General features: G+C 28.5%; 3 protein-coding genes across 9 annotated transcripts; 1 reads left to right on the forward strand and 2 right to left on the reverse strand.

The window, feature by feature from the left end:
- Positions 1–797: 797 nt before the first annotated feature.
- LOC111307284 (large ribosomal subunit protein uL6m-like) lies at positions 798–3,290 on the reverse strand. Its single transcript, XM_022905302.2, has 2 exons — positions 3,152–3,290; positions 798–1,272 (listed from the first exon to the last, which is right to left on the reverse strand). The coding sequence occupies exon 2, from the start codon at positions 1,252–1,254 to the stop codon at positions 946–948; it is 309 nt and encodes a 102-aa protein (XP_022761037.2). The 5' UTR covers positions 1,255–1,272; positions 3,152–3,290; the 3' UTR covers positions 798–945.
- A 2,721-nt stretch (positions 3,291–6,011) lies between these two features.
- On the reverse strand, positions 6,012–8,380 carry LOC111307835 (uncharacterized protein At4g29660-like). 2 transcript variants are annotated; one of them, XM_022906115.2, is made up of 3 exons: positions 8,247–8,380; positions 7,368–7,598; positions 6,012–6,376 (listed from the first exon to the last, which is right to left on the reverse strand). In XM_022906115.2, the coding sequence occupies exons 2-3, from the start codon at positions 7,548–7,550 to the stop codon at positions 6,266–6,268; spliced, it is 294 nt and encodes a 97-aa protein (XP_022761850.1). In that variant the 5' UTR covers positions 7,551–7,598; positions 8,247–8,380; the 3' UTR covers positions 6,012–6,265. The 2 variants fall into 2 exon arrangements, with proteins under 2 accessions (XP_022761850.1, XP_022761851.1); XM_022906116.2 differs by having other exon boundaries at positions 7,368–7,653; positions 8,247–8,374.
- A 159-nt stretch (positions 8,381–8,539) lies between these two features.
- Positions 8,540–12,010, forward strand: LOC111307056 (3'-5' exonuclease-like). 6 transcript variants are annotated; one of them, XR_016332024.1, is made up of 5 exons: positions 8,540–10,124; positions 10,193–10,321; positions 10,407–10,591; positions 11,311–11,421; positions 11,608–12,010. XR_016332024.1 is itself a non-coding variant. In XM_089751730.1 (5 exons), exons 1-5 carry the CDS (start codon positions 8,938–8,940, stop codon positions 11,633–11,635), a joined length of 483 nt encoding a protein of 160 aa, XP_089607856.1. In that variant the 5' UTR covers positions 8,800–8,937; the 3' UTR covers positions 11,636–12,010. The 6 variants fall into 6 exon arrangements, 3 of the variants coding, with proteins under 3 accessions (XP_089607856.1, XP_089607855.1, XP_089607857.1); XM_089751730.1 differs by having other exon boundaries at positions 8,800–8,953; positions 10,444–10,591; positions 11,260–11,421; XR_016332023.1 differs by having other exon boundaries at positions 9,930–10,124; positions 10,444–10,591; positions 11,246–11,421.
- Positions 12,011–22,662: the final 10,652 nt, after the last annotated feature.

The raw sequence follows: 22,662 nt of genomic DNA on the forward strand, positions 1-22,662 counted from the left end.
TCTTGACGGATTTCAATTTGATTTTATAAGGTCAATTTTTTTTTTTTTAAATCAAAATAATGATTAGGTTGCGTATGATAATGTTAAAAAAAAAATTGAGATTTGATCGAATTTGAATTTTAAGTAAACTTGATCTGATCCAATACGATATTATATAAAAAATTTTAATTAATTATTTAATTTTTTATTTATATATATTTATATAATTATATATTTACATTTAAAAATAATATTTTATTAATTTCAAATTAAATTGAGTTAAATTCAACTATAAAAAAAAAATTTCTAAGTCTAATCAAATTTTGATTTTATGAATATAAAATCGAATCAAATTTGAGATGAACAAAAATCTATCTCGATCCGACCCATTACTATCTCTACATAAGTTGTTGGAATAAATTGCACCATTAGATGGTTAATAATAATCTTTCCAAAGGTTATTTGTTAAATTGAAAAAATTTCTGTATAGCGAAAGCGAATCAAAATTCCTACATTACCACATTTATTGAAATACATTTGTAATGTTCCACATATTCGTGGAACATAAATACTATTGTTATTCACTTTTACAATTGTTAGTCAATGCTCTCTCATCTGCATTACCATTTACCAACACCCTATAATTGATTTAAAAAAATAATAATAATCTAATGAACTCATGCTGAGAAAAATAGAATCAAAACCCTAGAGAACAGTGATTAACACCAGTTTTAGATCACCTCATCCAATTCTGATTGTGAAGATATGGATCCAACACATCAGAAAAAAGTGATTTACTGACTCAAAAACTATTGCACTAGTTAAGATATTCAAAATGCCTATTATTACCTTAAAAGGAAGAGAAGGGAAAAAAAATTCACCAAGATTTTGTTTAGACATAGCAATTTCCAATCACATAAACTTGCCAATACATATTTGCAAAAAAATTATCATGCACTTCAACCATCATTTTGATTTTTTTCCTTGCTTCTTCTTGATAACTTCATCAATGTACATTATACCCTTGCCTTTGTAAACTTCCGGAGGCTTGCAACTTCTAACTGTAGCAGCAAATTGGTGCACCCTCTGCTTGTCAAGTCCGGTGCAGCAAACTACATTGTTTTTGAAGCAGAAAACCCGGACAGCTGGAGGAACAGTAAGTTCAACCTCATGACTGTATCCCAATTTGAGAAACAAAAGTCGTCCCTCGGCTTCAGCTCTGGCTTTGTACCCAACTCCCACAATTTTAAGAAAGCGAAAGAACTTGGCCTCCATGATGATTGAAACAACAACCTGATAAGTGATAGTCATTTACAAAACCATCAAGGAGAGAAAAAGCAAATATGCATACAAAGGAAATAAGAAAGCCATGAAACTCCAATAAATAATTTAATATTTGTACTTAGCATCTTGAATCTTGGTTGTGATCATTGAGAAAGTTAGAATCTCTGAGACTAGGGCTGTAAACGAGCCGAGCCGAGCCGAGTAGTGAGAGGCTCGAGCTCAAGCTCGACTCATAACTCGGGGCTCGATACTCGGCTCGAGCTCGATCGAGTTTTATTTTTCAAGCTCGAGCTCGATTCGTGATCGAATTCGAGCTACTCGAGCTCGCTCGATTAAGCTCGATTAATATGTAAAAATAAGCTCGATTCGTATACTCGACAAAAATTCGATTATTCATGCTCGAATTCGAACTCGAACTCGGACTCGAAATATTTTATTAATTAAAATAATAAAAATATATTTAAATATAAAAGCTCGATTAGGCTCGCGAGCTACTCGAGTCAGATATAATAATACTCGAATTTGGCTCGATCGATAAATCGAGCTACTCGAGCTCGAGCTCGACTCGACAATAATCGAACCGAATTCGAGTTTTTTTCGAATCGAATCCGAGTAGCTTGCGAGTACTAATGTATCATTTACACCCCTATCTGAGACTAATGATTTTTTTCTTTGGTTAAAGAGATGCGAATGATTTGCTTTGAACTTCAAGTGAGAGTAATAACTTGAAAGTGAAAAGTGAAAGCATATCCCAAATCTGTTGTATTGCATTTCACATTCTTTCATGAATAACAGAGAGTAGATAGTTTTTTTCTTTTTGTTTTAATGTTTTAAGTCTGCCATGACTAGCATTTGTTAAGGTGATCTTAACAGCGTACTTCCTCTACACTGTTATGGTGTATTTAAAATTTTACTCCTAGAGTGCTATCCACAAGTATTGAACACGTGTTGACACGGAAAGAGCTCCTCTACATACCATTGGTTTTTTATTTTGCTACTTGCTTTTCTTACAAAAGTTGCTACAGCCTAAAAGCAACATCATAATCAGTTAAATATGAACAATAATTAGAATGCAGCAACACCAACAACCCTGATGATCATGTCACTAGAGACATAAGGGAAGGGCTTGCTAAATTAGGGGATCTGCGGTTTAGAGTATTCAATTCAGCTGGGTTGGAAACCGAAGCATTGTTGGGAGCTATTCTTAGTAGAACAGCTGGCATGACTGCAAATGGTGCTTGCTAGAATCAATTTGCAATTTTCTTAATTGATGTCAGGTCAGTTTTCATTGTGGATCACCTTCTTGTACACGAATTCGATATTTACTTATGATGTATCCAAAGAAAATAAAAATATGGTTGAGTACTTATTGTCCAACAACATAAATGACAAATAGGGATTTGGAAAATAATCTAATGCTAGAGTTTATAAGCCAAGAGTTAAAAACATAAAATTCTCTAAATTGAGGTTTTTCCATGGCAGTAGCAAAAAACAATACAAATTGATCCTGAAAGAAGTAAAATCATCCATTTTTTTCATCTAAGACGATTAGTTCTTCAAAAATGAGTTCAGCTTGATGAAGCAAAACAAAAACCCAAAGCAAGACCAACATCAAGAACTAATTTACATAGTTCTAACCATATATACAACGGTGGGAACTCAAGTGAAAGCTGAAGCTTTCAAATGAACAACTCATCCATTAACAACAACATTCATTCCTTCATTAAATTACACAATGACCCAGAGTTTTCCGGATAATCAATATTCAAATTAAGAGAGCTTATGACCCAACAAAATCATAATATAGTCTATCAGTCTATGCTAATCGAGCCCTTATGGGGAAAAAAAAAGAAAGAAAAGCAAAGAAAGGGAAGGAAGTAAGACTAACCTGGTTCTCGCGAAGCTACCGCCGTTCACAAATCAAACAAAGAGAAAAATGAATTGCTGGGTTTCAAAGAGAACAAAATGGGTAGAAAGGTCGGGTGGGTTTCGACTTTCCAATGGAAGAAGAACAAGAAAAAAAAATGAAAAAACTTTATAAAACCTCGAATAATGGCTAAGGGCTAAGGTTATGGCTGTTAAATCTTAATGTATAATAGATTTTATATGTTATTGGCCTATTTTAAAGCCCAATTTTATTCAATTATTTAATAATTTAAAATATAAAAATATTATGATTTAAAATTTTAATAAAAATTATATTTTATATTTTATACAAAAATTATGAGATAAAAATTTTTACGTAAAAAATATATGAATAAATGAAATATTAATATTTTATATGATACATCAGGAATTAACCAATCTAATTAAACCCATCCCAGTTCCTCTGTCCCTCGATCCTCGTTTATATTCCAAAGCTCGAAATGGAAATTCAAGGAAACCAGTAGTTTTAGTTTGGATTGGGACCAGAGTTTCACTAAAGAGGTTGCTTCCTTTACCCTCCTTGTCTTGTTACATTCATTCCGTATATATTTTTCTTTTTCTTGTTTCCTTAGAAAGAACGTGTGAAAACCAAATATCAATGTCTTGCGTTTGTCGTTGTCCTGCGATGTCCTTGTCTTGATTAAGACCTTTCGATTCATCCATAAAGTACCATTGCTATAATTTCTTTTCCCTCGCAAGATAAGCATCAATCGTTTCCTCTTAATCGAAAATGTTATAACATATAAATATGTAAATTTATAATTAAATTTAATAAATAAAATTATCATTAATTTTTTAATTAAATGTGATTAATCATGTAATAAATTTATCAGCTTAATTAAAGGTATAAAAAAAAATAAATTTAAATATATTAATCAAAATAACATTCAAAAATTCAGTTACATATAAAAAAAGTTATGACATTCTTACATATTCATTCGAAGAACAATACCATTTTATTTTAAATTTATCATAAAATTTTGATTATAATGATTTTAAATTTTTATGTTAAATATTAAAAATAATTTATAAGATTTTTTCATAAATTTGGTAAAATTTTTAAAAATATTTTTTTATCTCAAGAGTATTCAAAAATCTTATTTATTTTTTTGAAAAGATTTCGTTATCGAAAAAAATTTAATCATTTTTTTTATTTTATTTATTATTATTAAAAATATATCTAATTATTCTATCATTTGGGTCAAATTAAATTTTTTTTTGAATTTCTAAATTTTTTACTATTTGGATCTATTTAGAAAATTTTTTTTATTTCTCTTTGTTTTTTTTTTAAAGAAAATAATATGACAATTATTTTTTTTTTAATTTTATTTAAATTCTTCCACCATTTAGGACAAATATAAAGAAATTTCTCATCTAAAAATTTCTTAGAAATTTATCATTAAAAATTTCTTAGAAATTTATAATTTGAAATTTCTAAAAATCTCATCATTGGATAATTATCAAATATTTTTAATCAAAAAATTTTTTATTTGAAAAATAATACAATTACTTTTATTGAAATTTTATCTAAATGATTCTAACATTTTGGACAAATTTAAAAAAATTTATCACATAGAGATTTCTTAAGAATTTATTATTTGAAATTTCAAAATTTTCAAAAAAAATTTCAAAAAAATCTTATTTTTTGGCTACTTTATGCCTTTCTCTCTATTTCTTTCCTTAATTTTTTCGTGTGTGATCTTTGTATCTTTTATGTGTTTTTGTGGGTGTTTATCTATGTATTTATAAAGTTTCACATTCGAGAACCCTAAATAAAAAAAAATTCAATTTCTTTTTTGATTTTAACTTTAGATCTTAAATTTAATTTAAACTTCTCATATAGGGTCTTGCATAAACTCAACTTGCTAGAGTTTTTTCGTTTATTTTTCATTTTTATTATTTGTTTATTTTTTTGATTAACAAAAACTAAATTGAATAGAACGACAAATTGGGGTATCTATAGAAAAGATATAGCAATGGTTATCTACTTGCAACTTAAAAATGTGAACGCAGAGTTATAATTTATGCTTTGTATAAGCATTTGTAATGCTTTATATAATCGATGATGGTGGCAACTCTGCTGGAATAGTTACATATGTTTTCATTTTGTAATTAGTTCTTCAGAGAGCTAGAGACTAATGCCCTGCTCTACATTATTTGTTAAATTTAAGGTCAGGCATGTTAATGTAACAAGTATAGCATCTAGGCAGGTTTCATTCTTCATTTTGTGCCTGAAGTTAACACTTGTTTATTTTAACCATAGATGAAGCTGTTATGCAGTCAGTTCGAGATCTAGTTAATGACTTTGGACGGATTGACACTGCATATCACAAGCAATAGGTTCGACTAATCCGAAACTTAATTTAATTAATTCATGATAATATCCAATAGATATAGGGTTTCAATCTCAATATTTATAACCTTTTTCTCTTTTCCCAAACTACGATTTCTTTTGTTAAAGAAAAAGAAAGCCGATTCCATTGCTACCAAAACAAAATACTCAAGGGATTTAGCATGCCTTAGTTACAATACAATATGCAATATCGAGACAGAGGGTGGGGGAGGAGGACATATTAAAGAGCAAGATCAAGCCCAGTCTCAGGTACCTGACCACCATAGCCATTACATTTATCAGCTATTGCCATGCACTTTCAAGCAATCAAAAACTTCTAAGGTTAACCTAATATTGTAGCCTTCGCAAATCACAAGTCAAGCATATTACAGTTTTTCACTCCATTTACAAATTTCAGAGGAAGCATGCACCATTATTGATAACAAGCAATTTTACTGAAGACATAAAACATGAATAAACACAATGAAAATAAAGCCTGAATATCATAAGGATATTAGATTAATGAAACACAGATGATATGATTTTGTTTATAAGAATTGGTCTCTTGTACCCACATGGAAACGCTAAGCCTACCATGTAAATCTGATGCTAGAAACAATTAAAGACTAAACACTGTAGTTGTTTTCCAGATGCATCCTAAACACTACCAAATTTCAAACCATTGCAGAGAAAGAAAATGAAATAAAAGGAATGATATAGCTCTTCGACAGGATCTTCTGGCTTTCATTCATTAGCTGGCAGGACATCACCTTTGAACACCTTCCAGGGGCCACCATAAAATTTCGGCTTCATGAGCGGCACTGCTTCCCCAGGGTGATCTTCCCAGTACTTTTCCTGATCATTAACACAAATTTCAACTCTTAATAGATACATAAAGATTGCAGTTACAAAATGGCAAATGATGACAAGAAGGATTCCAAGAGCTTTTACAATATGCTTGACAACATAAATTTGAAAATAAACGAAATGAAGTTTCATATAGAGAAAAAAAGTGACAGAAAAACAAACTTAATTCCTTTTAGTTGTTTGGAATTGATATAAATGATAACAAGAAAATTGAGAAGAAATAAAGTTACAAGACATTTGCTCCACTCATCATTCATGAATTGGATGAATATATTGACCACGTGGTATGTTCAGAAAATCGAAAACAAAACATATAGGTTTATATGCACTTGATTCGTTAATGATTCAATGTTCTTCAAAGAAAACTTAGTTACTCTCTTCAATCACCTGGTATGAGCCACATGAGAACTCAAAATAAAAATGTAATACTATCCTGATTAGATATAAAAGATTACAGGGGTTAAGAATATGAAGAAAATATTTACTATAATATTGAAGAAAACATAGGTGCAAGCTCCTAAGTCCTAACAACTTGACATAAAATGTTATGGTAAAATTTTATATACACAAGGAATGAAATTTCATATAATAGTTCACTTCAAATTGGCAATGGATTCTATGTCACGAGCCTAACAGTAACTTGCTGGAATACAATCACCAAATATCTAAAAGAAGCTTAAAGCTGAGAATTTAGCAAGTGGTAATTCAAGAAGAACTTCAAGACATATCTTCCAAGTTTCAACACTTCTCGAGTATTTTACAATTTCATACTACCATTTCCAGTTTACATTGTATGAACTTCAAATCCCGAACTTTTTTTATGCCTTAGTAAACTCATTTAATCTCATCCAATTTTTCACCAAAAACAAAAAAGAAAACATATCTTTCTAACACTCAAGAAAGAGAAAAATAAACCATTTGGTTTAAGTAGCTACTGCAATACTGCAAGAAATCCAGAAAAATGGTAGAAAGGAAATACCTTATAAAGTTGCTCAGTGATGGCAGCGCCAATGACGCCAGTGTAAAAAGCTGCAATATAAATGGTAACAAGAGGCGTAAAAGATTTGGGTCTACGATAAGGCTCTAACATGTCCCAAAGAAACGTTCTTTCCCATTTGCTGTAAACATAGTCAGCATATTTTCTCCACAGATAACTTGCCATTTTTCACGCCTCCTTTTTACTGGCACTTTTCTTTATGGTATCTGAATCCTGTTGATGACTTATGTTAAATGGAAGTGAATGGTGAAAATGACCAAAAACCTCCCTGAAAGTGGAAACAAGCTACAAAGATTTTTTTTTCAATCCAATTAAAAAAATCAAAATTTTGCTATTGATTCCAAAAATCTCTTGTATTTACCTAAAATTTTTCAATGAAAGTAAGCCAAACGCACAATTTGATTCACCAAAGTGTAATTTTATCATCACCGAAATCAAAATGCAATATTAACAATGCTTAACCATTAAATTAGATCTTATCCAAATACTAAACTTAAAAAAACTTTTTCCAAGAAGCAAAACATAGAAACAATAGTTTATTGAAATCCAGATGAAAATCCAGAATCCCTTTTGTCATCAGAAATTTGTCTACTTACAATGCAGCAATAACACTAGTAATTAAGGTGTCATAAAATCAATTTTCATGTATATCACCACATTTTAAGGCATCAAAGTTCTAATATTTACCGATGGAGTTCCGGAAAAAAAATAATATTCATTCCTTCAAAATGAGTTTCATCCATTAACAACAAGATTCATTCCTTCAGTAAATTACAAATACCCAAGAGTTTTCCGAATAATCTATCTTCGTATTAAGAGAGCTTATGGCCCAACAAAGAAAGGGAAGGAAGTAAGACTAACCTGGTTTTCGCGAAGCTACCGCCGTTTCCCACGCCACATAGACAAGGAGAAAAAGGAAATGCTGGGTTTCAAACAGAAGACAAGGTAAAAGGTTGGGTGGGTTTCGACTTTGCAAGAGAAGAAGGAAAAAGACAAAAGGAAAGAAACTTTAGATAGCCTGGGCTAAGGTCTATGTTGAAGGATAAGGGTGTTAATTGTATAATAGATTGTGATTGTTATTGGCCCATTTAGGGCCCAAACTGGTTCAACCCATCCCAGTTTTAAGTTGCCTCCACCTTCATTTCCATTTCGGTGGCTGAAATGGATTTCAAAGAAACCAGTAGTTTCAGTTTGGATTGGGACCAGAGTTTCACTGAAGTGAACAAGTTATCAAATCAATGGATGCCATTGAAGCCACCCTTCAATCTTCTTCTTCATCTTCTCTAGTCATGAAACGCAAGTCCATCAGCCCCTAAAAGCCGCCGCAAATTGCCTGTTCCATTTTCTCTTCACCACCTTCTCTTCCCTCTTCCTCTCTTTCTTTCATAATTTTGAATTAAATAAAAGAAATTAGTAAACCCAATTTTTTATAATTCTGATTTGGCAGCTTATTCAAGGTTTAGATATCCAGTATTGACATTTGGAAAAAGCTTATTCAAGGCTTATTCAAAGTTTGTAAAAGCCAATAAAAGTGAAATTTTGTTATGTTACTATGAAGCCTCTCTATGGTATCCTTCTGATAATTAGTTTTGCTATTTTCTATTTGATTTTGTAAGTGAAATGTGAAAAAAAGAAAAAGTAATGCTTTTGAATAATTGAGAATTAAAATTGTAATCTGTTTTGCCATAAAATACATGATTTTATTTTAGATAGAGCATTTATGTTAGAATTTGGTTTGCATTTTGGTAATTTCTTCGCTTTTAAGCAAGTATTATTTTGCTTTCTAGATGTTCTCTTATGCTGCTATGTTTCTTCAAACTAAAAATTTATGTCTTGTGTCTGTTGCTGTCGTGCAATGTCCTTGCCTTAATTAAGACCTTTTGATTCATCCATTGAGCTGCATTGCTATAATTCGTTTTGATTCAGTAGCTAAAGGCTCTCTATTCTCTGTTTCATGAGTCAGTTTGGTCACTATCATCATTTCCTCTTATTTCAAAGGCTATATCATGAGAACCTAAATGGTTGTCTACTAGCAAATTTTATTCTAGGTTCTCGATTCTTTTGTCTTCTTGTCTACCTTCTGGTGGAAGTCGTCTATTTATATCATTATCAGATTGTGTTTAGAAGGTAGCTTTGAAATGTGAACACTTTGAATTGGCTTTACTGCACAGATTTCACGTTCAAGTATCCATTTTTTTGTGTCTAGTGACTGATTTGGTTGAGCACCTTCTAAGTTATCCAATTCGTGTTTTGTGCTCATGACCTTTCATGGAGAGTACTATTTGTTTGGTACTATAGACATTGGCTCTCTATCTATTTCTGTAGTTAAGGGGAATGGGGATAGCTTTATGGCACTTTGCAGAGTGTGGGACTTGATAGCAGGAATATCTTGCTAATTTTTCAATTTAAGTTTATAAACACACCTTTAGAACTACTTCCTGCATCTCGTTGGATAGGATTTTCATTACCATGCTTTTGATTCTTAAAAATTTAGGGTGAGGAGAGGTTTCCTCATTCCAGGGCTAGGGCAGACCGCAGGCCTCGGAGAAGGCTTACAATAGATTTACAGGTAGCCCACCAAGAGAGATTGCTAGCAACAGGACTCAAACCTAGGCCTTACAATGCTCTGCCTAGGACTTGCATAGGATTTTGATTACAATGCTGCCTAGTGGTTTATGAACAAAAAATTATGGTTAAGCTGGAGTTTTAAGCTTTTTGAAAAGGGGATGGCTCAGTTTGGTAAGCAAAAATTGCATTAAATTGTACTGTATGGATAATCATTTATAATTGGAATTTTGACTCTGCAGGTATTTTAACTGGGAAGACTGCAGTCATGCAGATATGTTGTGACAATAGGTGTTGCTATGTGATGCATATTATACATTCTGGAATACCTAAGAGTCTGCAGGTTCTTCTTGAGGATTCCATATATAAAAGTAAGTAATGTCTTTACACCATGTCTGTTTATTGGCCACCTAAATTCCTGAATTTCTATATTGGAATTGTATATTTGGTTTTTAGTATTTTGAAATAACGCTCACAAATGAACTGGTTGGAGTTGCAATTGGTGGCGATGCTGTCAAGGTCTTCAATGACTATAATGTATCTGTTAAAGCTGTGGAAGGTGTATCATATCTAGTGAATCAAAAGCTCAATAGAGGCTGCAGAGTCTTGCAGCTCTTACTGAGATGCTTGTTTACAAAGAGGTATACATCTCATTTATCTATTGAAAGACTGGAGAACACTGAAGCAGTCTTTCATCTCTTACTAAATATTTATAGCAAGCAGTTTATCTTTCAGATTTTCTATGAAAATAGTTGTGCTTATTATCTCATTTTCCTATTTGTTTCTGGATATTCATATAGGCATTCTCAGAAAATAACTAAGTAGTTGGTTTTGTTTATCTGCACGTTTAACTTCAAAAGTTTTTGCTTTTGTGGTGCAATAAGTAATAACCATGTGTAACATCTTAGTTCCTATGCACCGTATTTAGTGATATCAGAAAATTACTGAGTAGTTGCTTTATCTGATGTTTTATTTGTGCATTTAACTTCGGCAATTTCTAGATTAACAACTTATAACATCCATGTCCAAAAGATTTTGTTCCTACTTGCCAGACAATTGTTAGTAGGATTAAAACTCCATAGTGCATATCACTTTCCAGTTCAGATGCCATTTCCAGTTTGCTGTCTTCATCCTTTGCATACCTCTTTGGTTATTGTTGCTTGTAAACCTTAGCAGATCCGTTGCTTGCTAGTTGAAAAGAATGTATGGTGATTAATGCACTAATATGATATTTGTTCTCAACTGGTAAATAGTATTACTTGTATTTACCTTCCACTGAGTTATTTCTAATTCAGCTTGCCTTGGGCAGTAAGGCTGAACACTTTCACAGGGAAATCTTATTAAAGTTTGAGTATTGCAGCTTCCAAAGCCCAAGAAAATTAGGCTGGGAAACTGGGAATTGTATCCTTTATCCAAGTAGCAACTACAGTATGCCGCAACAGATGCTTTTGCTTCATGGCACCTATGCCAGGTAACATTACAATTACAATATCATCTTCTATCATAAATGTAGAGAGGCTTCAATATCTTGTTTTGGGTACTTGAGATTATCAGGATTTGAACTCTGGTCACTGGAACTAATAGTTCAACACTCTACCATGTTGGACAGGCTTGGGTATCATTGTTGATTTCATTGTATTTTGTTATTGCATTGCAGATCTCAAAGAGCCTCTCTGATGCAGTAAAGGATCTGCAGATAAAAGAAGGGAAGGCATTCCAACACAATGATTTTTGTAGTTAGACATTTTTCTGTATAATGTCATTAAGTTAAAAGATTTGGGCTTTGCCACCATTTTTCCTCAAGGCAGAGTTCTCTTAGTTTCTAAAGAGAGAGATCTAGCCAACGGCCAAGAAACAGGGGAGATTCAGTATTTGCTTATTTGGGAAATCCTTGTTCTTTTTTGGCCAATTGGGAATTCCTCGTTTAGATGCAGCTGTTGTATATTGATTCAATGTATACAGCTTAACTCATGCTAAGTTCCGGCAAAGATGATCGGAATCTAATATCTGTGTTTCATTTTGTTCATTCAATATAATCTAATAATGTTTATTTGTTTGTCAAATTCTCCATGCTTGTCATGTACTTGCATTTTGCTGAATGAGTCTATCCATTTTCCAATATTCAGTAATCTTTTCTAATGCTTATTAGAACACAATATCACTATCACCTGGAGCTTTAATGTTACTCTCGCAGATTTTTTTTTCTTAGGTGAAATTTCTTATCAAAATTTTTATATTTGGACCCAAGATTATTTCATAAAATTTTTTTCTTAGCTGAAGTCGAATAATAATATCCACCAATATTCTAAAGTACCGTAAGTCCTTGTAAAGAAATCGTACAATCAAGGGACAACAATAAATAAAGAACAAAATCTTTGATCAAAAGGCTAAAAATGTCCTAATCTCTGGTCCATATGGAGCCTCCTTTTTCCGCGGTTATCATTTCAATATCCACGAAGCCACATGCCTAAGCACATGGCCCGGGGACAACAACAAAATTGACCCGTACCAAAAGAAAAACTGCTCCATTTCTCCTTGTCGGCTACATCCAAAAAGGAAAAAGCTTTAAAAAAAAAAAAATGAAAACAAAAGATCCCTGACTATTTTAGCCGCAAAGGCAAAGGTGGTTTTGTCCCTTTTCTACTTACAGCTTCTGCCATCCGGCCACTTGTTTTAACCCTTCCACTTTGGAGTAATCATTGGCTGCTGCCTGGCAAGTTTTTTCTTGATTGTTACTTTCTCTCTCTTTTGCCAACCTATTCCCATCGTCATATATTAAAAATTGATACCAAAGTCTCAAATTTTCTTGAGAAATGTTTTATTAGATTGCATATGGTCTGGTTAATGAATTCTTGATTTAAAGGCAAGGATGAGATTTTAAAATCTTAAATTTTTAAGTTTAATTTCATTGTATTTAAGTTTAATTATTTAGTTATATTCTAGTTTATTATAAAATTATTTTGTAATTGTAATTTAATTATAATATAATAATTAATTTTTTTTTTAAAAAATTGCATATGATCTTAGGTGGACATGTGAATGATGAATTATTTAAGACTCAAATTATTGAGTTTTAAAATCAAATCAATTTAAATCATTCGAATTTGAATTATTAATATTTGGATTTGTTCATGTTGGATCATTTTAACACTTTGATTAAAAAAAAAAAAACAAATTTGAAATTGTAAATATAAAAAAATGACAATAGTATCTATCACATTTAGATTTAATTTAACACTGATGAAAAGGCTCATGCGATGCTATGAGTTTGTTTTAGTAATAAAAAAAAAATTGTTTGTCAAGGTAAGAAATAAAACTTAATATGCTTGTCACAGTAAAAATTCTTAAACAACTTCAAAATCAACATGTTTCTATAAAATTAAAACAAACACTATATAAAAAATAAAAAGTACATAAATATGTATGAATTAAGGTTTATGCAAACAAACTACATATCTTACAAGAATTGACCTGTACTACTACCCCCAATAATATATAATCTATCATCAACCACTGTTAATAGTATGCTATAGTAAAAGCCAAAAAAAAAAAAAAAAATGATAAGCATCTAGCTATAATAGAAAAGGCAGAAAAAGCTAAAGGTTTAAAAGAAATTTGAATACTACAACCTTATTAATGGTTAAGAAACATGATCCAACAACCCAAAAGAGAGAAATGTAAAATGACACGACCAATATGATTTTGTGCATGCTTTACAATTTAAAATCTTGAGTTTTTAAGTTTAATTGTCTAGTTATTTTCTAGTTTATTATAAAATTATTTAGTAATTGTAATTTGATTATAATATAATAATGGATTTAAAAAAAAAAAATTGCATATGGTCTTAGGTGGATATGTGAATCAGATGGATCAATTTGAGTTTGGATTAGATTTGTTCAAGTTAGATTATTTTAAATTCAGATATTTTGAGTTGAATTATTTGAGTCAAATTGTTTAGGACTCAAATTATTGAGTTTTAAAATCAAATCAATTTAATTTTAAAATCAATTTAAATCATTTGGATTTGACTCATTTATATTTGGATTAGTTCATGTTGGATCATTTTAACACTTTAATTAAAAAAAATAAATTTGAAATTGTAAATATAAGAAAATTACAATGGTACATATCACATTTAGGCTTAATTTAACATTACTGTTGAAATTAGTTTTTGCACTTAAAAACTACTTTTACCCCAATCTCAATGCTAAATAACTAAAAAATATGCCTTTTCACTTTAAAAACATGATTTGCAAATCCAAACAAAAAAATTCTCCAAATATGCTTTTTTGATAAAAAGAAAACTTTTGGAATAGAAAATTACTATAATATCTCTTTTTTTTAATATTTTATTATTTTATGCATATAATTTTAGATATTTTAATTACTCACAATATATTCATAACAATACTAAACTTTTCAAAATTTTTATCTCATTTTTCTCATCACATTTTTTAAATGTAATTTTTTTAAGTCGAACTTTTTTGAATGTAACAAATTTGCTTTAATTAGAGTGGTATTCATTGAGTTTTCTCATTTTAGCAAAGGTTTTTATTTTTTTATTATAATTTTATTTAATATTTTTAGCCAAGTACTTTACACCTTTATTAATAATTAATAAATTCATCACTTTATAGTAATTATTTCTTCTGTTAGTTTATCTCCATTCTTTTACATTTTTTCTAATTATATCCAACTCTTTTTTTTTTTTTTTCAAAAAGTTCAATAATTTATTAAAACTAAATTTTTTATTTTTTGAAACAAAGGTCCTTAAGTTAATAGGCTTTATGCCTTTGCTTAAATAAGCTCATTTTGAGTTGTGGATATTTTATTAATTATGAATAAAAAGCTAATATAATAAAAAATATTTTTTATTAGTATAATAAAAAAAATAGTCAATATCTTGATCTCATTTGTAATAAAAACTCAATTAGTGTTATATAGAAAATGGACTCATATATATATATATATATATATATATATACACACACACACACTAAGACACCCATAAATTAAAAGGATCCCAAAGGGATTAAGATTTCACTTTTGGCATTTCTATGAGTTAGTTTTTCGATTGAGTTATCCTTTATGTTGCTTATTTCTTTGGGTTAAGGTAATCTGTCTTTCAATGTTGTTTTTTGTACCTAGGAAGGTTTCATTGTTTCTTACATAACTCCAGATTTTTATTTCAGTTTCAATGTCAAATTAATTGATTGTCAACATTAATTAAGATAAAAAAAATATTTGATGCGAAACACAGGAATAATGGTGTCAAGTATGTGTGTGTCTCCATGTTATATTTAAGTCATGATTGATTTTTTTTTTGTTTTTTTCATTTTTAGTTTTCGTATAATGGGGTTTCTCTTTTTGTTATTCTTTTGTGTATTTTTTTTCTCGGCTAAAGGTTTTTTTTCATAACCTTTTTTAGTTTGTCTCATTTTTTGGTTGTTAATTTCAGTTTTTTATGTCTAAAGCCTTGATTTTTTTTCTATAGTTTGATTTTTTAGGAAGGATTAGGTCTCTGTACAGTATGTATGTATTTTCCTTATTTGCAATTTTTAATGGGTTTGTTGTGCTGTAAATTTTTTTTTATGGTTGATGATTGAATGGTTTTTGAATATAATTTTTTGGTTAATTTTCAATGTTTTATTTTGTTGTGTAGTGATAATTTTTAAATTTCATTTTTTCTACATGTTTATTAATTTCAATTTGAAAACTTAATAATAGTTTATTTTTGTTCAATAAGAAAGTTTTCGAATTATTGGATTCTTTTCAAATCTTTTGTTCTATTGATATTGATATCATTTTTTTTATGGAAAGTTATTTTTTCATAGATAATTTATGGCTTCTTTTATGTTGACCCAATTAATTTGCATTCTTTTTTTATTATAATGGACAATACTTTGAATGAAATTTTTTTTTTTTTGTTTTGCATGTTGTTTGGATTTTTTTTTATTAATTATTGCTTTTTTTTTCAAGCTTTGTTAAAAGTTCTTAGCTAACTAAACTTGATGTTAGTACAGAATTAAGGATTTATTGTTATACTGTTATCGGTTTCTGTAATTTGTATATGATTTATTTTTGACCCATTACAAAATGTGATAATTGAAAATTAAAATCCAAAATTTTAAAAGCATGTATGCCTAAAAATGACACCATAAGAATATCTGAAAGTGATAAAAGCATGATATATGTCAAAATATGACATTTGTGATAGTTTTGATAAGAAAAAAAGAATTGTAATTTGAGTAAAAACTTATAAAAGATTGCAAAAGATCAAGTTTCAACAAAGACTATGAAATCAATTTTTTGATTATTTCATCATGGTTACAGAAAAAAAAAAAAAAAGCAAAGGGATGTCAACATGTTATACTCACTCTTTCTATTGTGATTTTCAATTCAATAACAATAAAAACTAACAAAAAAAAAAAAACACACACACACACACACACACAAAACTTTATATGCACATTAGGAACATCGTTTCTTCTTTGTATTTTTTATTTGTAACTCTTTTTGTTTCAATTAAATAAGTATTTAATATTGTTGCTTTTTAAATGGTTACTGAACTTTTTTTATTTTTTTTTCTTGCTAATCTTTTACTTTTTTCTAATTGTTATACTATTTTTTTTTCTTTTAGGCTATTTGTACATATTTATTGATCGTTTGGTCTGCTGAGTTGCATCTTTTAGCCATAGATCATGTTAGTCAAGCAAGGAAGAATAAGATTAAGAGATTAGAAAGATTAAGGTCTAATAGGTTGGAAAGGTAAGATGATATTACTCTAGATACATTTCTTTAGCCTGTTATTAATAAACATGTTAGTTAGGTTAAGGATATGAGGATTATAACATCCAATGATATAAGGGTTAGTAGAAAAAGATCTCTAGCTCAGGGTAATAATTTAATAAGCTCTATCAGTGATGCTTTAAAAGATGTCTCCATGAATTCTAATATAGATAATTGATATCGATCTCATATTTCATTACACTTAACTATTGGTATTAATAGGGAGTCAGAGATAATTGTAATTAAAAGTTCTAAATCTATTATCTTTAAGGATTCAATCATTCATATATCAAAACAAAAAAGGTTTCAATTTCAATTTAATGGTTTAGTGAGTTCTTATAGACTCGGTTTAGTTTAAGCATGATTGTGGCACCGAGCATAGTTGCGAGTGAATGCCTTTTCACAAGATTTGTTGGTAATCTTTAATTTATTTGTTGGTTTTTTATGTTGTTTATTGATCATATATAAGAATGGTAGATTTATATTTAATTTTGTGTTTTTTTCCTAAATGTGTGAAAGTAACATGAATGATATGACCTTAGGTTAGAAGATTAAGAATAATTTAGTCAAGGTGAAAAGAGGAGAAAATCAAATGAACATTCAAGTAAGTTAGATCAAGTTTGTAATATCTTATTCATTGATAATTTAATATGACTGTTTTGTTTTATGTAATATTAATAATTTTTTTTCTATGCTTTGTTGTTGTTTCAGGAACATGTTTTGCTATTTTTGATTTTGGTGGTTCTAAGTATGTTTGTCCCTTTTTTTATGTTGTAATGTGGCATAGAAAGATGGTTGATGTCTTGAAACAAAAACGAAATCTTACATTTTCACTCAGTTGTTAGCAAGGAATTGTTTGGTACCTACTTTCAAGAAAACTCTAAAGTTTAAATTATTTAAACTTTAAAAGTTTAAAAGGAATTATTTAGGATTTAAATTATTTAATTTTAAAATTAAATTAAATTAATTTTAAAATCATTTTAAATTAGTTGCATTTGAATTATTTATGTTTGGATTAATTCATGTTAGTTCATTTTAACACTTTAATAAAAAAAAAATAATTTTGAAATTGTAAATATAAAAAAATGACAATGGTTCCTATCACATTTAGGCTTAATTTAACATTAATGTTGAAATTATTTTTTGTATTTAAAAACTACTTTTAACCCAATCTCAATGCTAAATAATTGAAAAATATGGCTTTTCACTTTAAAAACATGATTTGCAAATCCAAACAAAAAAATTCTCCAGGTATGCTTTTTCGATAAAAAAAATAGGTTTGGAATAGAAAATTACTATAATATCTCTATATTTCTAATATTTAATTATTTTATGCATATATTTTTAGATATTTTAACTACTCACAGTATTTTCATAACAATACTAAACATTTCAAATTTTTTATCTCATTTTTCTTATCACATTTTTTAAATGTATTTTTTTAACTCAAACTTTTTTTCAACATAACAAGTTTGCTTTAATTGGAGTGGTAATCATTGAGTTTTTTCATTTTAGCAATGGTTTTATTTTTCGGTTATAATTTTATTTAATATTTTTAACTAAGTATTTTACCCATTTATTAATAATTAATAAATTCATCACTTTATAACAATTATTTCTTCTGTTAGTTTATCTTCATTCTTTTATATTTTTTCTAATATATCTGCCTCTTTTTTTCAAAAAGTTTAATAATTTATTAAAATTAAAATTTTTATTTTTTGAAACCAATGTTCGTAAGTTAATAAGCTTTATGCCTTTGTCTTAAATAAGCTCATATTGAGTTGTGAATTTTTTATTAATTATGATTCACAATTTAAAAACCAAGTATATTTAAAAAAAATTAAAAAGCCAATATAATAAAAAATATTTTTTATCACTATAATAAAGAAAAAATTAGTCAATATCTTGATTTTATTTGTAGTAAAAACTCAATCGTGTTATATAAAAAATGGACTCCTATATATAAAAATATATATATACACACACATACACTAGGACATCCCTAGATTAAAAAGATTCTAAAAGGATCAACGACTTCACATCTAACATTTCTATGAGTCAGTTTTTGGGTTAGGTTGTCCTAATGTTGCTTATTTCTTTGGGTTAGGGTCGTCTGTTTTTCACTATTATTTTTTGTGCCTAGGAAAGTTTCGTTATTTCTTACATAACTCTAGATTTTTTTTTTATGGTTTCAATGTCAAATTAATTGATTGTCAACATTAATTGAGATATATATATATATATATATAAGATGTTTGATGCGAAACACAGGAATAGTGATGTCAAGTATGTGTGTGTCTCCATGTTATATCTAAGTCATGATTGATTCCTTTCTTTTTTTTTTTTCATTTTTTGTTTTCATATTGTGGATTTCTCTTTTTGTTATTTTTTTGTGTATTTTTTTTCTCGACTAAAGGTTTTTTTCCTTAAGCTTTTTTAGTTCGTCCCATTTTTTGGTAGTTAATTTTAGTTTTTTTATATCTAAAGCCTTAATTTTATTTCTATAGTTTGATTTTTTTGAAAGGATTAGGTTTTTGTAAAGTGTACATGTGTTTTCCTTCTTTGCAATTTTTAATGGGTTTGTTGTGCTACAATTTTTTTTTTATGATTGATGATTAAATGATTTTTTATTATATTTTTTGTTTAATTTTTGATGTTTTATTTTGTTGTGTAGTGATAATTTTTAAATTTCATATTTTGTGCATGTTTATTAATTTCGATTTGAAAACTTAATAATAGTTTTATTTTTGTTCGATAAGAAAGTTTTCAAATTATTGGATTCTTTTCAAATCTTTTGTTCTATTGATGTTGATATCATTTTTTTTTATAGAAAATTATGTTTTCATGGATAATTTATGGGTTTTTTTTTTATGTTGACCCAATCAATTTGCATTCTTTTTTATGATAATGGACAATACTTTGAATGGAAATTTTTTTTTTTGTTTTGCATGTTGTTTGGATAGCTTTTTTATATTAATTATTGCTTTTTTTTCTCAAGCTTTGTTAAAGGTTCTTAGCAAACTAAATTTGATATTAGTATAGAGTTAAGGATTTGTTGTTATATTGTTGTCGGTTTCTTTTATTTGTATAAGATTTATTTTTGAGCTATTACCAAATATGATAATTGAAAATTCAAATTCAAATTCTTAAGTGCATTTATGCTTGAAAATGACACCATAAGAATACCCGAAAATGATGAAAGTAGGATATATGCCAAAAGATGACATTTGTGATAGTTTTGATGGAGTTGTAATTTGAGTCAGAATTGATAAAAGATTGTAAAAGATCAAGTTTCAGCAAAGACTATGGAATCAATTTTTTTATTATTTCATCATGGTTACAGAAAAAAAATAAAAGCAAAGGGCATGTCAGCATGTTATACTCACTCTTTCTATTGTGATTTTCAATTCAATAACAATAAAAACTGACAAAAAAACACACAACTTTATATGCACATTAGGAAAGTCATTTCTTCTTTGTATTTTTTATTTGTAACTCTTTTTGTTTCAATTAAATAAGTATTTAATATTATTATTTTTTAAATGGTTGCTAAACTTTTTTGGTTTTTTCTTGCTAATCTTTTACTTTTTTTTAATTGTTATGCTGCTTTTTTTTAAGCTATTTGTACATATTTATTGATCATTTGGTCTATTGAGTTGCATCTTTTAGCCATAGATCATGTTAGTTAAGCAAAAAATAATAAGATTAAGAGATTAGAAAGACGAAGGTTAAATAGTTTGGGAAGGCAAGATGATATTACTCTAGATACATTTTTTTAGCTTGTTATTAATTAGTCTAAAGATAATAGATATGATAGTCAGGCCAATGATATGAGAATTATAACATAAAATGATATAAGGGTTAGTAGAAGAAAATCTCAAGCTCTGGATAATAATTTAATAGGATTTATCAATGATGTTTTAGGATATGTCTCAATGAGTTCTAATACAGCCAATGGATATCAGTCTCATATTTCATTGCACTCAACTATTGGTATTAATGGAGAGTTAGAGAGAATTGTAGTTAAAAGTTCTAAATCTATTATCTTTAAAGATTTAATCATTCATATATCAAAACAAAAAAAGGTTTCAATTTCAATTTAATAATTCGGTAAGTTCTTATAGACTCGGTTGGGTTTAAGCATGATTGTGGCGCCAAGCATGGTTGCAAATGAATGCCTTTTCATAAGATCTATTGGTAATCTTTAATTTATTTATTGGTTTTTTATGTTATTTTTTGATCATATATAAGAATGGTAGATTTATATTTGATTTTGTGTTTTTTTTCTAAATGTGTGAAAGTGACATGAATGATATGACAGTTGGGTTAGAAAATTAAGAATAATTTAGTCAAGGTGAAAATAAGAGAAAATCAAATAAACATTCAAGTAAGTTAGATCGAGTTTGCAATATCTTATTCATTGATAATCTAATATGACTGCTTTGTTTTGTATAATAGTAATAAGTTTTTTTTTTATACTTTGTTGTTATTTTAGGAACATGCATCGCTGCTTTTGATTTTGGTAGTCCTAAGTATGTTTGTCCCTTTTGTGATGTTGTAATGTGGCACGAAAAGAGAGTTAATGTCTTAAAACAAACATGAAATCCTATATTTTCATTCAATTGTTAGTAAGGAATTGTTTGATACCTACTTTTAAAAAAAACTATAAAGGTTTTAGATTGTTTGTTTAAATATGATAGAAGGTGAAGATCTATTAAGTTTAGGGATAACATAATTGTTTACAAATCTATGTTTCAATTTACCTCAATATGAGGTAAAGTTCATATTAGTATCAACAATAGAATAGGCTCATATGTTTTAGAAATTTATAGATAAAACCATTATAAAATTAGGTCTTTACTTTTATTGCTAGTCTAAATTCTAAGTTTGCTAAGTTATATATGTGATACTAATTATGAAACTTTAAATAGAATGTCAGTATTTAGAAGTAATAATGAATACTCAAGCATTGATTCAGTAATTATAGATGGCTTGATTAAGATGCTTGATGCAAACGATATAGTTAAATTTATTAGAATAGCTAGAGACATGTTTAGACAATTGGAATATATGCCTATAAAGTTAAGGTTGACAGAGATGATAGAACATAAAGATAGAATTTATATTCCTCCAACTAGGCATGAAGTAGTTATATTGATTATAGGAGATATTGGTGAATATGATAGATAGCGAAATTTAATTGTTGACATATAACTAATGGTTTGAAAAGAATTAGTAATCTTAATCCTTTTTCTATGATATTGCAATACCTTCTACTATTTTCTTATGGTAATAATGGTTATAATCTTGATATTAGTTATGTTAATTCACCTAAGAAAAAAAGGGGTAAACGAAAATATTGATAATGCATGAACACTATGCATATATTGTTCATAACAGAATAGCTTCAAGTGATACTTTGTTGAGCAGTGGTAGGTTATTTCAATAGTTTGTGGTTAATTCATATGTGAATGTCAAAGAAATGCAGTTCTAGTTTATAAAGGATAATTAAAAAGCTATAAGATCTTAAATGTATAAAAATGTTAGGGATTCAATCGTAAAAAGTGAGTTTCATGATAATTCTATTGGTAAGAGGGTGATATTACTAGCAAGTTTTACAATTGGTCTTAGATATTTATTTTAAAACTATCAAGATGCCATGATAATTTTTAGGTTCTATGGCTATTCTGACTATTCATAACATTCACGGTAGCGCTCGATGGCCAAAAATATAAAAAATGTTAGTATTAATCTTAGGTTAATGAGTTAAAAATAAGTCAAACATAGCATCGAGAGTATTCAAGCTTAAATTATGATATTTTATGGATGACTTAACAAAGAAGAATCATTTTGGCTGCATTATGTTATGTTAGCTTATTTATCTTTATCATTATAGATCATAAAATTTGCGATATCCTTTTTA

The sequence above is a fragment of the Durio zibethinus genome, chromosome 22, assembly GCF_047325235.1.
Source record: "Durio zibethinus cultivar Kanyao isolate XHJ-2024 chromosome 22, ASM4732523v1, whole genome shotgun sequence".
Classification (NCBI taxonomy): Eukaryota; Viridiplantae; Streptophyta; class Magnoliopsida; order Malvales; family Malvaceae; genus Durio; species Durio zibethinus.